Source organism: Neovison vison, chromosome 9 (genome assembly GCF_020171115.1).
Source record: "Neovison vison isolate M4711 chromosome 9, ASM_NN_V1, whole genome shotgun sequence".
Taxonomy (NCBI): Eukaryota; Metazoa; Chordata; class Mammalia; order Carnivora; family Mustelidae; genus Neogale; species Neogale vison.
In genome coordinates, this window is record NC_058099.1 from 4651837 (window position 1) to 4668100 (window position 16264).

The 16264-nt window shown below is 57.4% G+C and overlaps 1 protein-coding gene across 10 annotated transcripts in view; it reads left to right on the top strand.

Moving 5' to 3' along the window:
* The window catches only part of RAPGEF1 (Rap guanine nucleotide exchange factor 1), a 135059-nt gene that overhangs the window by 93074 nt on the left and 25721 nt on the right, over positions 1-16264 (top strand). For 5 of the 10 annotated variants that reach the window (XM_044264633.1, XM_044264631.1, XM_044264638.1 and 2 more), the window contains 3 exons: positions 37-528; positions 5770-5969; positions 8118-8276. In XM_044264633.1, coding sequence (XP_044120568.1) covers positions 37-528; positions 5770-5969; positions 8118-8276 — 851 coding nt within the window. The remainder of the gene's footprint in view (positions 1-36; positions 529-5769; positions 5970-8117; positions 8277-16264) is intronic. The other 5 variants (XM_044264640.1, XM_044264641.1, XM_044264639.1 and 2 more) reach the window with 2 other exon arrangements.

Sequence of the window (16264 nt, forward strand, 5' to 3'; positions counted from 1 at the left end):
TGGCTGACAGTCATGTTTTTCCTGTTGTGAATGCAGATCACTACGATCCGGACTATGAGTTCCTTCAGCAAGACCTCTCTAACGCAGACCAGATACCTCAGCAAGTGGCCTGTAACCTTAGCCCGTTGCCGGAGTCCTTGGGAGAGTCTGGGTCTCCTTTTCCTGGCCATCCTTTCCAGGTGCCTCCAGCACCTCCGGAGGGGCCGTTGGCCGCGGGACAGCAGATGGACATGCCGCCCGCCCTCCCCGAGAAGAAACGCAGGAGTGCGGCCTCTCAGACCACGGACAGTTCCGGCTGCCGAGTGTCCTACGAGCGGCACCCCTCCCAGTACGACAACATCTCCGAGGACGACCTGCCGAACCCAGCCTCGGTCCCGTCCGTCCCCTTCACGCCCTTTGCTGCTATTCTCCCCTTTCAGCAAGGAGGGTCCTCAGCCTCCGTCGAATTTGTGGGTGATTTCACTGCTCCTGAGTCAACAGGTGACCCGGAAAAACCGCCTCCGCTCCCAGAGAAGAAAAACAAACACAGTAAGCTTTAGTCGAGATGTTGTCAGGAAGCATACTCTGTGACCTAAAATGCGGGCGCGTTTGATCTGAGCATGTAAGCGTGAGGCCAGAATCAAATGAGCGGCCTCATAATTTCATAAAAGATGGGGCCTGCGGTATGTGGACCCTTCTGGGAGCCTTGTTTTGTCGGTCCTGGTGATGGTCTATAGAGCTTGTTAAGCCGACCTCTCTTTCGGCCTCTCTCAGCTCTCAGGCCGCCAAAGAGCCCTGAGTGTCTGGCCTGAGCACCCAGCGACAGAGAAGTCAGTGAGGGTCACAGCTTCAGGACAGCATTACGGCAACATCCGGGTAAAGCGGGCCGGACATTTGAATGGAGTCAGAGCTCCCCGCGCGCACAGACGGGTTTCCAAGGGGCCCTGACAGCGAGCAGGGTTGTTGTTCAGGGAGGTCCCTGGTGCGCCCCACCCGCTCCCCGTCCGCGCCCCGTCCCCTGCCCGCCTTCCGTTTGCAGACAGGGACTGTCACAGAATGAGAACCTGAGGCTGCTTGGTCAGAGCTGCTGAGGACGTTTCTTAGACTGCATATTTGTAATTATGCCGTTACCAGGGTCCGGGGGTGGAGCTGAAATTTTAGATGTTTGTAGTTGGAATATTTTCCGACTGTCGCTTTGCCATCAAATCCCCAAGTAGAGATTGTTTTCCTGCTGGCGTCCAGCTCTCTCTGCCCCGCCCCGTCCCCCATTCCACTGGCCCGCTGCTCCGTCTGTCTGGCGGGCTGGCCGTCACCATTTGGATGTATGTGTGGTCACCTGGGCCACACAGCCCCGAGCTCCCTGGCCTCAGCTGACGCGCCCAGCAGAGAACGTCCACCAACTAGGAACTGACTCTCCTTTCCAGAGTCCCAAGTGAGAGCATCTGATTGGCCCCAGCTGGCATGGGGTCCACCCTCAAAGAAGGGGAGAGTGGTTAATGTGGCGGGGACGGCCCCGAGGGCGGCTGGGTGGGCCTTGTCTCCCAGCTCCTTGCTGGGTGTCGCCCAGGCTGCATCCTGGCCTAGGGTGGTCTCGGCCCCCAGCTGGAGGGAGAGCTGGCTCTGCAGGGCTGGGGAGGTCATTCCCATCTGCCATTCACTTGTGAGAAACAGGGGACCGCCAGCGGGGACCGCCGCTGCTAGCGGGGTACCGCCAGCGGCAGCGCCGGGGATGTTCCCCTCAGTGTCTCTCCCTCCGCGCTGGCAAGCATCTGGAGAGCTGTTGGCCTTTCCCCTCGACCCCCCTTACCTGGACTCAAGCAGTGTGCTGCTCTGGGCGCACACCCTCTCCTCTCCCTGGAGTCCTCTGAACGCAGGGCGCGACGGATCGTGCACACTGCCGCGGGTGCCTGGTGTGGCCCGGCCATGCAGCCAGGGGCCTCACCTTCTCGGCTTTCAGAGCAGGTGTGGGCCACGGCCCTTATGTGGGGCTGCAGAGAGGAGGAGGAGGGGAGGCAGCCGCTATTCCCTTTCCAACAGCCTCAAGTCTCCAGTGGCTAAAAATATTTTCTATTTAGACATCTATTTTTAGGCTTTATCTCTTCCATCACTGTCTGTAGCACTTGCGTCTGCAAACCTTGAAAAACTACTGAGAGCTTAAGGTGTGGCACGCCCTGGGCTAAAGCTTCACACAGCATCGAGTTAGTCTTCGCTGGCTTCAGGCAGGGATACTGGCGTGGTCTATAGCAGAAACCGAGTGCAAAGGAACTGAGCCTTGCCGGCGGCAGCTGGCAGCTGGGTGGCCGATCTGGGTTTTCCCAGCACACGGAGGAGGAAGGGATCCGACCCTCCTTTGTGGAGACCGTATGGGTTTCAGTAGTGACTTCCAGGCAGCAGGAAGTCTTTTTTTGTGCCCCATGAAAGGACCCCCAAACTTGAGGCCTGGTCCTAGTCTCCAGTCCACTCTTAACTCCCTGTGGGAACCCGTGAGGAGTTCCGTCTTCGACCTGGTGGAAAACTTGCAAAGTCACTTGGTGGGAAAGGAGGGAGAGAGTCATCATCTCTTGTATTTGGCTGACGCTGGACAAAGCTCAGACGTACACAGTCCTGATATCATAGAGTCCTTCTCCTTTGGGTTGCACTGATGTCCTGAGGGTCCTCTTGCTGAGGGCAGCCCTCCGAGCCCGTTGTGCCCGACGAGCTTCCTGATCGCTGCCCGCAGTGCTCGGTGCCAGCTGGCACGCCCGCCTGCCAAGCTTGCCCGGTGACACCCGCTGCTCTCTTCTCGGAGCTCCCGTGCTACTTTGAAACGGACCCAGTCTTACTTATTTCTTGAAGGTCGTGAACCTCACTACTGTCTCTGTGCTTGGTGAGCAGGTCCCAGCAAGCGCTTAGACATCCGGAAGGTCAGTTCTTACTGAAACCTCCTGTGTTAGTCAGGCGAAGCTGCTTACGTTCAGTCTTTTTAGGGAGCACTCGGTGGGCATTTGGGATCCCCTTCTAAGGCTCGCACCTTCCTCTAGAACCTCACGGTGTCAGTCACGCAGCACGCCAGAAGAGCATCGCGGGGCTCGAGGGGGTGGCGAGCTACACTTGCCTTCAGGCCGCGGCGCCCTCCTGGGCGAGACCACCTTTTCCTACCCGCCAGTTACAGCCACGCTCTGCTCTGCGCTCACTGGAGTGAAGACTTTCTTACTGACTCTTTGAAATAAAGGAGATGACTTTGCACCCTCTCCTCCAGTGAAGGGCACCAGAAAGACACTGCAGAGAAAGGTGTTCCCTGTCTACCTTGACCCCAGTTGAGGGTCTCCAGTTAAGCCCCCAGCCTCAGGCCATGTGAAAATACAGAATGAATCTGTGCGGAATTATACTGGACACTTTTTCTGGGTATCCAGCAGGTGCTCCTTCCCAGCACTTGTGAGGTGACCCAGGAGGACAGCACCCGGCTCTGGATGGTACCTTCGACCGCTGCCATTCCTGTGCCTGCCCATACACGCACCTAAGTTCCTTTGCTTCCAAACCTGGGACTCTTTGTCTTACCAGCTCCCTTCGTCACTAGCTCCCTCCTAGTGTGTGCCGCAGCCCTGCAAGTGAACTGATCAGCCCTCGTTCCTCACTCACGAATGAAGCGGTCATAACCGCATTTTCCCTGCAAACATGGACATGTTCGTGTTTATAGGGAGTTCCCTTGCTCTCGGGAGCTCCCTCCACCTCCAAGAGAACGGGAGGGCGGTACCGCACTTCAGGCCAGCCTTGACCTGGACTTCGCTGTGGGGAGGGTCAAATGTGGGTTCCAGTCCCACAGAGAGAGGGGGATTAGAAAAGGCCCGCTCCCACCCAGCCTCCCAGCTTCATAAGGGAGCCAAAGGGCCGGACACAGTCAACTCCAAGCTGTCACTTGCCCCGAACCTATAGAGCGTGTAGAAGGGCCTCGCTCTGGAGTTGGGGCTCCCATCGCTAACCCCAGGTGGAAGTGAGGTGCACATTGATGCCCCCATGCAAGGGCTGAGGGCTCCGCACCTGCCTCAGGTCAGGGTGCCTGCGAGGCGGGGTCCTTGAGATGTTTTGCCTCCCTGGGCGGTCAAGGCCCCTGCTGGCGTCTGTGGCTGGGCTCCCTGGCCGTGAGGGTGCCCGGCTGAGTTAGGGAGCCTGCCCCTGGGCAGCCTTGAAGCTACGGGCAGAGCTACTCCAGGGGAGCAGGAGGGTGGCAAGGGCCAGGCTTTCTGAAGGAGGTTTAGGGAGGAGAGGGTGCACGTGTTTTCCTCACGGGCTGTGCCTCCCACAGGATGTTCTGTAGCCTCTGGGCTCGAAGGGAGAGTGGGATTTAGTGGCTGTTACTTTATGTTTACCCAGTGGGGGCTTTACAAGACCCACCCAGGGCCATTGCCTGGTTGAGCAAGTCACATGGTCGGGATGGATGAGGTGTGTTTCGTTCACTCATTCATTCTAGAGATATCTGTGGACCCTGCTGTGTGTCGGGCGCCGGTGGGGCAGCCGCAGACATGGGCCAGCCCTGTCCTCCGGTAGCTTCAACTCTCTAGGAACAGGCAGTAAATCCAGTTTTATCTACTTTGAACATGTATCCTGAATCCCATCAACCTCACCACCTCCAGCCACACCACAGTCTGTCACCTAAACAACCACATGGCCCCAGAGCTGTTTTCTCAAGTCAAAGCAGCTCCAGGCCAGCCTGGAGGGGAACCCTTCGTAGGTTCCCACTGGTATGGCAGCAGGTCGGCCTCGCTGCCCTGTTCCCACAGCCTCTCCTGACCCTCCCAAGTGATGGCCTCACTCCTTCCATCCTCCCCTTTGTGGCTGTGCTCTGCTTTCTGGACCCCTGGCCCGGCCTTTGCCATTGGCCAGCCTGCAGCCTCAGTGTGGAAGGCCTCAGGTAGCTTATCCGTGTTCTGGAGAAGCCCCCAGCCCCGAACCACTTCACTCTCTGTCTCCAGCATTCACACCTGGTCTGTTTTCTGTCTTCTGGGAGGGTGTGAGCCTCAGAACAGAAGACTTGCTTGCTGGTCCCTGTGTGATCCCAGCCCCTGAGCTGGTGCCCGACACGTAGGTGCCCGGTAAAATCACATATGTGGGACAGTCCCACAGGTGGCTCAGGACTATGGGAAGGGCTAAGAGGATGCCATGGAGAGACAAGGAGGGGCTGCTGGGCGGACGGTTGGTGCGGAGCCTCTGGGGAAGCCAAGCCACAGGCAGGGGAGAGCCTGCTCGGCAGGACACATGCACCCACCCCTGATTGTTCCCAAGAGGGGAGGAAGACCACGCATCTGGGGTCAGAGGAGTGGGAAGTGGTGCCTAGCTTCAGGTGCGACCACAGGGTGCCAGGAAACCCCAGGGCTTTTGGGGGAGTGTGGGGGGTCCCCCATATGCTTTTAAAAAAAACAGACTACTTTTTAAAGCGGTTAAAGAGAGTTTTTTTAGAGTGGTTTTAGGTTCAGGGCACCACTGAGTGGAAAGTACAGAGATTTCCCGCAGGTCCTGGCCTCCCCCATTGTCCCCTCTCCGCCACAGTGCTGTGTGTGAGTCACCCAGCCTGCCCACATGCATCCCTGTCGGCCAGAGCCACAGCCTGCGTGGGGCTCAGCCTTGCTGTGTGGCCGTGGGTTTTGGGTGGGCAGCATGGTGGTGCCGGGCAGTGGGGGTGGGGTGCTCTGTGGGCCTGGCCATGGCTTGGCCGCACAGGGAGGGGCCCTCTTGGGGTGGGGGGGTTCAGCCGTGTGCCCCGCAGCCGCCCCCAGTAACGCCGGGCCCCCCCCCCCCGCCCCATGTACCCCGCAGTGCTGGCCTACATGCAGCTGCTGGAGGACTACTCAGAGCCGCAGCCGTCCGTGTTCTACCAGACGCCGCAGAACGAGCACATCTACCAGCAGAAGAACAAGCTCCTCATGGAGGTGTACGGCTTCAACGACTCGTTCGGCACCGAGGCCCCGCAGGAGCTGGCACCGCCCCCCGCCCTGCCCCCCAAGCAGCGGCAGCTGGTAAGCCGCCCTCCGGCTCGGGACCCTCTGCTGCCGGGACCGCGCGGCTTCCCACGCGGGCGCTCTGCTTCCTCCGCCGGCTCCCCCGACGCCCCACCCCGGGGGTGGCGGCGCCTTTCTCTCCCGGAGCAGCCCCGCGCAGCTGGGCCTGGCTGGTGCTCAGAGTGTCTGCTTCTCTGCTGACAGTCTCTTGTATTTTCCCTCTCTTCTCTGGCTCCAATATAGACCTCCCAGAAAGGAGGGACTCGATCAGGGCACAGGGCCTGGTCTGTGTAGGCCCATCTGTGGACTTGATTTACATAATGGCCCAACTACGCGGAGTGACTGACACCCCACCCTGGCCAGGGATGGCCCCGTGGAAACAAGCTCTATTGAAGCACGGCGGCCGTACACAGAGCCGTTCTGTGTTCCCTGCGTGGCTCCCTGGCTCCTCTGAAAACCCCCTGTGTGAGGAGCCCCTGTAGGGCTGTAGGTAACGAAGCCCAAGTCCGCACAGAGGGCGGGCTGTCCTGCCCGGGACTGAGCCGGCGGGCAGGCAGATGACGTGTGCCTGCTGCGTCCCTCCGGAACCTTGTCCCTACGGCTCCCAGTTTACCAACCGGGGGGACCGTGGTCAGATGGTAGAGTCCGAGCAACTCAGCAGGAAGGTGAGGGATTCTTGACGTGTTCGGAGCTGCACGTGCCGTCAGTGCTCATCGGCCGGGCCAGCCTGCCAGTGTTCCCTCCGCAGAGGGGCCCGGCCATCGTTCGTCCTTCGTGAGAGGACACAGAGGTGCTGGCCTGCCTTTTCTGAGCCTGGGTTACTCCTCGAGCCCCCGCCCCGCCCCGCCCCAGGGGCCCCTGAGCTTTCCCGCATTTGGTGAGCTCGGGCTGACCAGGCAGAGCCTGGGACTAGCTGCGTCTCACGACTTGCACTCGGGGCAAGTCCCCCACCTCAGGTCTTCACCCACCCCATGAACACCTGAATGTACCCCAGTATGAATCTACGTGGCTGAGAAAATGTTTCAGACAACCGTCTTTACCATGGAAACAGAAACGCCTGCCCCAGGGACCCCGACCTAAAATGTATGGTTGAGCAGTCAAATTAGATCTCGTTGAGATCTGAAACATCTCAGCTCCTCCTGCCAGTGTCCACAGGTGCCCATCGGTCATCCTCGGACATCTTCTCCACACCATGGAGCCCCCAGCCTTCACACAGACCCCTAGGGAGCACTTGGATTCAGAGCCTGAGTAGGGGAGCCCGCCGAGCCCTCCCCATGCTGCAGGGCGGTAGCGAGGGGCCCAGGAGTGGGGCCAACGCCCTTCTGAGCGCCCCCTGTGTCCGCAGTGCGGCTTCTGTTCGGCTTCATGTGGAGCTCCCCATGGCCTCTGTCACACACCCCCACGCCCCGTTAAGTCAGCTGAGGCTGAGGGAGCCAGAGAGACTTCACTGGAGCCCACCCGCCACGGCAAGTAGAAGATGGGGACCAAGCCCAGCTCTGGCTGCAGCCCGGCGCGGCTCGTGACGCGGCCTGTGCCTGCTGTGTGGCTGCCTCTCGCGGACACAGACGCAGGAAGGCTTGTGCTCCGTTTCACCAGCAAAAATAGTAGTTCTCGTTGTGCCCGCTGGCCTGGTGCAGTGCGGCAGGCCTGGCTCTGAGCGCTTTGCACACGGACGGGCCTAGACAGTTGTCCGCATTTTACAGATGCAGAGCCTGAGGCACACGGAGCTTTAAATAATGCCGGAGGCCAAACAGGTCCCAAATGGTGAGACCCAGGTTCAAAGCCAGGCGACCTGGCTCCAGCAGCACCTTCTGTGGAAGCAGGAATAACCCCAGGGTCTGCTCCCCAGGGGAGGACCATGAGGCCCCAAGTCAGTGCCAGAGCTGGATCCCGAGCCCCCTTGGCCTCCTTCCACATTGCCACCACTGCCAGCTGTAGGACGGTTAGCTTTTTAAATCCCTCACAAGGAGGTGAAGGAGAGCACCCTCTCGTCCAGGTAGACTCAGGCGGGCATCTTGGATTCCTCTGCTGAGCCAAGAAGCCATCCCTCTCCAGAACAACCAAGCAGAATTAGGTAGCAGCCTGTGAGCCTTTGTGTGTACCTGCCTGACCGTTCTCTGCTTTTCTCCCTCCTTCCCTGTCTTCTCTCTCGTCCCTTCTGTCCAGCAGGCCTCCTATGCTGCTTCTTCCTTCTCCTCTGTCTCCTACTGTGTCCAGCAAACTAAAGTGGCCTTCACCCCCGAGGACAGCAGTGCCACTCAGGGCATCAGTGTGTCCGTCTCTAACTCCTTTCTCAGCCGGCACGGCACCTTGCCTGTGCCCTCGGTGAGTCGCTCCCTGCTGTTCTTTGCTTGGCAACGTGAGTGTGAGCGTTCATTTGTCGCCTGTGCCTCCTGACTTGTGTGCCGCTGCCCAGCCCTGACTCTGTCCCCTTGCAGACCCTGCACTAGACGGGAAGGGGCATGCGCAGTTGGTCCTTTGTGGCCCTGGGGACTGTGTGAAGTGGTGGGGGTGGAGACCGGGAAGCGTTAGTGGGTCGCTGTCAGCATCACCACTCAGCTGTTAGCTGGCAGAAATACTTTGTTTGGCCTTCTTACCCGGGTTTCCCGTTGGGCTGGGGGTCAGCCCTGTAAGTGTTCTGTATTGAAAGAGAAGTCCTCCTCCCGTAGGAAGCAAGGTCAGGGAAGCAGGCCTTACCAGGGCAGGACAGAGTTTGAGTCTGAGCCTACGGGCCTTGCTGGTAACTTCTGCTGTGCGGTAAGGCAGTCCAAACTCCGCGGCTTAAAATGGCAGCAACTGTTTGTCAGTACTTAGGACACAGGCTGGCGGGGGGATGGACGGCCCGTGTGGTTCTGGCTGTCCTCTCCGACATCTCTGGGACCTCCGCTGGGACCGCCAGCCGCGATGGCTGTGGCTGGGCCCCTCTGGACCCGCCGGCCTCCGTGAGGCCGGCCCGGGCTTGCTGCGGCCCCAGGAACGGATGGGAACATGCAGGAGTCTTTGGGCCTAGGCTCAGAACCGGCCGCTGTCTGTCACTTCCCGGCATTCTCTCGCTTGAATCACAAGGCTGATCTGGGACTCCAGGAGTGGGGAACTGGGCTCTGCCACTCACCGGGAGCTACTGCCCAGTCACCTTGCCGAGGAACATGGCTGCGGGAGGGGAACGGGCGCTGCTGTTCCTGTAAACAGTTTCCTTCCAGAACATAGCGGGCACTAACCCTTAGAGAGGCAAGTACCGGTCTGTTACCTTCTGCTGAGATCCGCGTCTGTCCAGACACCCGAACGGCCACGTTCTTCCTTCAGTCTATTGAGAGGGGACTGAGCAGCCCCGGAAGAGCTTGGCTGAGGCCGTGTTTGGGTTCCGCTTGAGATCGGCTTTGCCGTTGGGTAGTTTATTTATGCCTCCTGCCTCCGTTTCGTTCCTTTGAGATCACACGTGTCTCTTATTTGGGGATTGTGGGGATTGAGTGAAATCACACAGGAAAGTTTTATTATTACAGCTCTTGCTCTCAGAGTTCTGGGTTCTGGGCTCGGCTCCATCCTTGTTCTGCACGTGAGAGCTGGGACATGGGGCTTCATCTGCCTGGACTTCCTTTTCAGATCTCTACAGCCTGGTGACTCATAGAGACCTCGCCAAGCTTGGGCTCCCAGTGCGGTGGTGTCTGGTTTCTGTCTTTGGGAACCATCCATCCGTGGCCCACGTTAAGACAGTCCTGCAGCAGTGAGGAATGCACTGTTGCTTTGAGGGCTGGGGCTAGCTTTTTAGAGCCCTGAGCGTGCGCTTGCCGGGGAAAGGCTGAACGCCCGTTCCTCCGCGCTCCGGCCCTCCCCTGGCGCACAGACACCCTCTGTTTCCTCAGCAGGCATTTCTGGCAAGCTCCTTTCACAAATCCTGCAAAACTTGGCCTTTACACAATCCAGCTCTTGACTGTTTTTCCCACTCTGTGAACAGAAAGTAAGTGTGAGTTATCCTAAGAAAGCATCTACAATGTTCCTTTTGAACAGTTTGGGGTTGGAGGGCTGTCAGTGATCAGAACTGTTTGCTACAGAGTTGATGAAAGTTTGAGGGTATTTCAGTGAAGCTGGGGCATGAGTGTGTCATGGTTTTCATCCCTTGGGACGCAGGGGAGAGTCAGGCCACCTTGCACTGGAAAGACGGCATCCTCCGCCCCAGTGCTGCAGTGCAGCCCCGGGGAGTGAGCTACTGAAGGGCTTTCTTTCTTTCTTTCTTTTTTTTAAGATTTTATTTATTTATTTGAGAGAGAGACAGAGAGGATGAGGAGAGAGAGTATGAGAGGTGAGAGGGAGACGCAGACTCCTTGCCAAGCAGGGAGCCCCATGTGGGACTTGATCCCGGGACTCCAGGATCATGACCTGTGTCAAAGGCAGTTGCTTAACCAACTGAGCCACCCAGGGAAGGGGCTTTATTTCTTAAAAGGAAAGTCCCCCAGCCCCCAGAGCTATTAGTAATGGCCTGAATGTTTGGGACATTTGATATCTGATGTGCCGAGAACCCAGCATATTCTTCGTGTGTTCTCTGCTTGCATTCTGAGATGAGCCCCGGATGGAGGGCTTTGGGTTGTTCTCAGAGCAGCCCTGTATTCCTGAATCTCATTGTTCTGTCGTTCCGGGGCCTGTGTCATCCTTCCAACATGGAATTCTGAAGGGGGGCCCCTTGGGAATATAGCTGTTGTCAGATGTAACGACGCCTCACCCTCTCGGTGACCTGTTACTTTTGCTGGGGAAGATTCTAACCATTGAATACCTCCTGGGAACCTCCTTGCTCAGTCAGTCAAGTGTCCGACTCTTGATTTCAGCTTAGGTCATGATCTCAGGGTCGTGGGATCGGGCCTGGCTTCGGGCTCTGTGCTGAGTGTGGTGCCTGCTTAAGATATTCTCTCTCTCTCTCTCTCTCTCTCTCTGTCTGCCCCTCCACACACTCGTGAGTGTGGTCACACTCTACTCTCTCTTTAAAAAAAAAGAAAAAACAAAATCTCTTAAATTAGAGCAGGAAAGCTGCACTGACCAAGCTTAATTGAAGTAGGGGCTGAAAACACGTCTTCTTCCGTCATCCCGGTGTTCCAGGATGAGTTACGTAGCAAGCACAGGGATTCCCCCCGTGCAGGTCGTGCAGCAGGAGGGATCCTGAGGCAGCGTGTGAGTAAGGCCAGGAGAGTCACAGGCTGTCCGTGGGAACACCCTGGGCTGCAGAGCCAGGACAAGGTCAGGCAGAGCTCTGCAGGGGAGGCGGCTGTGGCCTGAAGGACAGTTAGGATTTCAGGTAGGTAAGGGGTAAAGGTCCGGGAGAACGAGTCCAAGATGTTCCACACAAAAAGACCTGCCTGGAGGATGGGAGCCAGAAAGCCTAATGTGCATTCTGGAAGGGCCTCAGGGGTGAGTGCTCGGGGATCAAGGTTATGGGGGAGCTGGCTGAAGGGTGGTGCCCCTCATCAGCCCTTCCGCCTCCTCAAGGTCAGCACTCCTTAACTGAAGCAGACCGCTTCCCCAGCCGCTCCCTCCTGTGCACGGCCCTTGAGAGTCAGGCAGGGGGTGCCCCCTGCCCAGCATCTTCCACTGCGTCTGCTCTGCTCTGCTCAGCTGTCTTGTCCCACGGGTGTTCGCTTGCAGTCCGTGGACTGTCTGTCCTGCCCGGCTCATGCCGCGTCCTAGGGAGGTGGAGCATCCATGCAGACAGGCATCCACACCCGACGTGTGGTCTCTGGGCCATTACGCCCTGTTCAGTAAAGTGTTTAGGGAAACTAGGACTGAGTGAGAGCCGGAAAGATGTGGAGAGCCATGGTCAGCCTCCGAGAGGCCCAGGGAGGCCAGGCCCCTGTTCCTAGCCTGATCCCATTGGGCCTTGGCCACGTGCCTGCCCCTGGGGGCGCTGGGAGGTGCTTCAGTGATGGAACTTCCTGCAGACGGCTCTCTGACATGTCCGGGGGTCCTCCCTTTCTGTCCCCCAACTCTCTTGGTCAGTGCTACCCCCGGACCTGCCCCCTGCATTCTCCCCACAACCCTATCATGTTGGCTGCCTGCCTTCTGCTTCCACTCCAGGTCCGGTCACTCGGGTGTCAGCCCTTTCTCTCCACACTGAATTCCCACGCGCTGTCTCCTTTCCTTGGCCCTTCTTTGGCTCGCATTGGCTCTGCTTCTGAATCCTGGTCTTGTGAATCTAAAAAGAATCTTAAAAGTTGGATGGGGTCTACGTTCACTTTACTCTTGACCAAGGTAGTGAGAATCTCTCCTGGGGGCGTGAGTGGCTCAGCTGGTGAAGCATCTGGGGCTTCAGCTCAGGTCCTGATCCCAGGGCCCTGGGATCCAGCCCCGCGTTAGGCTTTCTGCTCAGTGGGGAGTGTGCTTCTCCTGCTCTCCCCTTCTGCCCCTCTCCACCTCTGTCTCTCTCTCTCTCTCAAATAAAATACTTTTTTAAAAGTTAAAAAGAGACAAAGAAAATCTCTCAGTAACCATTAAGGTTGCCAGTGCTGTTCAGGTATTGAAGCGTTGCTGTCGGAGAAATCACCTTCCTCCGTCCCAGACCGTCTTCTGGTGCATCTTTCTTTGGCTGACGGCAGGTTTAGGTTTGTACTGTCACCGAGAGGTCTGTTCGGGTGCTAGGAATCTGTGGAAATACCCTTTATTATCGGGGCCTCCAGAATGATTCTGAATAGGGAAAGCCACCGGAAGACCCAGGTTTTGTGAAGCTGAACAGGATCCACAGCAACAGTCATTTGTTTAAAAACAAAAAAAGCTCTTCAGGGTCAGGAAGTCAAGTGTGTATCATTTTGAGGAGTTCAGTTACCAAGGGCAGTTTTTTTTTGGGGGGGGGGTGTCTCTAGAGCTGCCGGTATCCCGTTCTGAGCAGATGGTGGCTCTCTAGGTGTGGAACCCGGGTTTTCGGACGGCAGCATGCACGCTGTCACCGGAACGCCCGTTCGCAGGCGGTGTCTCTGCCGTGCCGTCCCCCTGCAGTGCCGCAGCGAGGGCCCACTCCCTCAGACCCGGGGTAGCTCCTGAAGGCCCGCTGCTGCGTCTGTCCCTCGCAGTGACCCGCAGCTGCCGTGGAGACTGCCGTGGGTGGAAACACTGGTGTAACGGCCGCACGGGGAGGGTAAGAGTGAAGGAGAGACCGTGGGACAGGGCGAGGGGAAGAGAGCCACCCGGAAAGAAGCAGAGTCCTCGGGCTCGGCTTGCTCAGCACAACACCCTGTGTGTCTTCTGGAAGAAAGAAGCCCCCGCCTTCCTCGCCTCTGTCCCTTGCTTCCTCCTGAGGTCACCTTATCTTTATGGCTCCCTGCCCTGCTTGGAGCTCACTCTTTCGGAGAGAGGAGAGCAGGGGAGTGTCCGTGGACAGCACTTGCCCAGGAAGGGGGACTATTTCTCCAAGCTCCAGCTCTCCCCGGGGAGGGGCTTTGTTCCATCGGCCTTCCGGACAGTCGGGCCGGGGAGAGAGAGCCACGCTGCATGCGAGCCTCGGGAGCCAGGGGCGTTGTGGGTCCTGGGAGTTGTAGAGACTTGCGCTGTGCCCCATTTGGGGGGCTCAGCACTGATGTACACTCCAGCCACGGGTGCAGCCGCCTCACGAGACTCCGGGCTCCCCGCGATAGGAAATTAGATCCCACACCCCCAAGCCGTGGCCGGAGCAGCCAAACCCTTCTGCTCCCATCCTGCTGATGATTTCTGTTTCTTCTTCTCCTTCTCTTTCTTCTTTTTCTTCCCCCTTTCTTTATTTTATTTATTTATTTATTTATTTATTTTGAAAGAGAGAGCATGAGGGGGGGAGGGCCAGAGGGAGAAGCAGACTCCCTGCTGAGCAGGGAGCCCAGTGCGGGGACTCGACCCTGGGATTCCAGGATCATGACCTGAGCTGAAGGCAGGTGCTTAACCCACTGAGCCATGCAGGTACCCCTTCTCCTTTTTTTTAAGATTTATTTATTTAGAGAGCACATGTGCAGTTGAGGGGTGAGGGAGAGAGACTCTGAAGCAGACCCTGTCAGTGGAGAGCCCTGTGCGGGGCTCGGTCCCACACCCTTAGACCATGACCTGAGCCAGCGAGGCGTCCCGCATCCTTGTTATTTCTGTGAACGTTTCCACCATCCACTGAGTGGCCGGAGCAAGGCAATGGGTTATTGTCGTCCTGCCCCTCCCCCACCCTCCACCACGCGCCACACGCACACAGCAGGTGTACACGTGACCTGCACGCCCATGCCCCGAGCCCTGCCGCGCTTCTGGTCCTCAGAGTACGTGCCCTCAGCTGGTCCTCTTCTCCAGCCTCGTCCGCGCTCCCCTGTCCCCGCCCCCGGCGTGGCCTCTGTGGCCTCCTTGCTGGCCTTCCTGCTGCCACGCACCCTCCTCAGCACCAGTCAGACTCCGGTGTCCCCTCAGCGCTGCAGAGCCTTCTGTGGCCTCGCCAGCTCCTTCTGCCCACCTCCATGCCCAGATCTCCCTACCCCCCTTTCTCCTGGCCCCAACTCCTCGGCACCCCGCACAGACTTGCTTCTGTCTTCCGTTCCACCCCTCCCGATGTCCCCCGTCCTCTTCCCCACCAGGTTTTTCCTGACTAGCTGTGTGGACCTGAGCATGCTGTCCCCAAATCAAGTGGGGTGTCCCCTCTACTTCCTCTTCTTGTTGGGAGCCTGGAATTGTCCTGACGTAAAGCATGTAACAGTGTAAGACACACAACTGACGTTTAATAAGAACGGAGGCATTTTAATATATAATCACACTGGGAAAGTGTTTCTTTCTTTCGTAATGTTCACATTCTTTTTTTCTCAAAGTCGTAAATCCCCTTGAGGGTAAGGACTGGGCTTACGGTGTGCTCGCGGCCTCAGTACGCAGCTCGGGGCCGAGCCAGCAAGTGGCAAGCGCTTTGTGACGCCAAACTGACTAGAAGGATCTTAATTCACCCAAAAGGGACCAAGGAGGCACCTAGCTCTCTTCGGCCACCTGTCACCATGTCCAGCTTCCCCACTTCCCCACATTTCATTACGACAGCATGATGCTGACTCATCCACTTCCAGGCGTCAGACACACTGGTCCCAGACTGGGGCCAAGAACCCAGCTTCTTTCTTGTTTTCCTTCTCTGCTAACCCATAAGGCCGTGGCCGCTGGCTGGCTGGGCCGAGACCAGAGCTCAGAGACCATCGGCCTCGGAGACTCGCAAAGCAGCCACTGGGACTCAGCCATTTCTGCCCCTCATTTTGAAGACTTCTTTCTGCTTTTTTGTTGGTGCTTGTGGTGTCTTGGAGGGTCATCGCTCTTGGACCAGCTTTAGACCCAGGACATAACTGTAGCCCCTTGTGCAGACGTGCTCTGACTCCATCTGTGACAGTCCAGCTGGTCTGGCACCAAAAGGACCTGCCTGGTCCTTGTGAAGGTCCTGTGTGGTGACATGAACCCTAAGGATGCCTTCCTCACACCCGGACTCTCGCCTGGACCTTCACGGTCCAGGCCGCTTGTCACTGCTCAGGGACGGCGTGCTTATCCCCTCTCGCGGTGGGGAAACTGGAGGAGAAGAACCGAACCGTGTCGTCCACTCGGAGTCTCAGAGCTGAGATGAAGAAGCCAGATCGCCACTGGGAGGAACGGTGTTCATCTGATAGTTAGGAACTGCGTGATTGCTGGTCAATAGTGGGGACCGGACAAGGCGACTTGAAAAGCCCCTGTGTCGGCCGGACGGCAGGAAGAGGGTTTTCGTCCTTCGTGTTGTGACCCCTCAGAGTGCAGCTACTGCTCTCAATAGACTTCTGAGAAGGAGTGTGAATCCGAGTCCCCGGCATGCCGGTTAAATCCAAGCGGGGCAGAAATAGTTCAGTCAGATTTCTAGAACGGAATTCACATCATTTTTTAGTCCGTACTAAACGTTTCTGTAAAGAGTCGATGTTCTCAAGGTCAGTATTTAGTGAACGTACAGAGCGTCCTATAATGTGTTGGAGATTTTTGCAAGAATATTACTAGCCATGAAATCATTAGCCCAAAGTCTGGTGTTTTCAAGAAGGATCTTGTGATTCAGCTTGCAAAAATATGTCACGTGAGAGGAAATGTAATACATTTCTTTTTTTTTTAAAGATTTATTTATTTATTTATTTGACAGAGACACAGAGAGGGAACATAAGCAGGGGAACTGGGAGAGGGAGAACCAGACCTCCCGCTGAGTGGGGAGCCCGATGCGGGGCTCGATCCCAGGACCCTGGGATTATGACCTGAGCCGAAGGCAGATAGTTAATGACTGAGCCACCTAGGTGTCCCTGTAAATACGTTTCTACTTTCACCCATCCTACTACCTAAAACTCTCCCAAGAAACATTTTGGGTT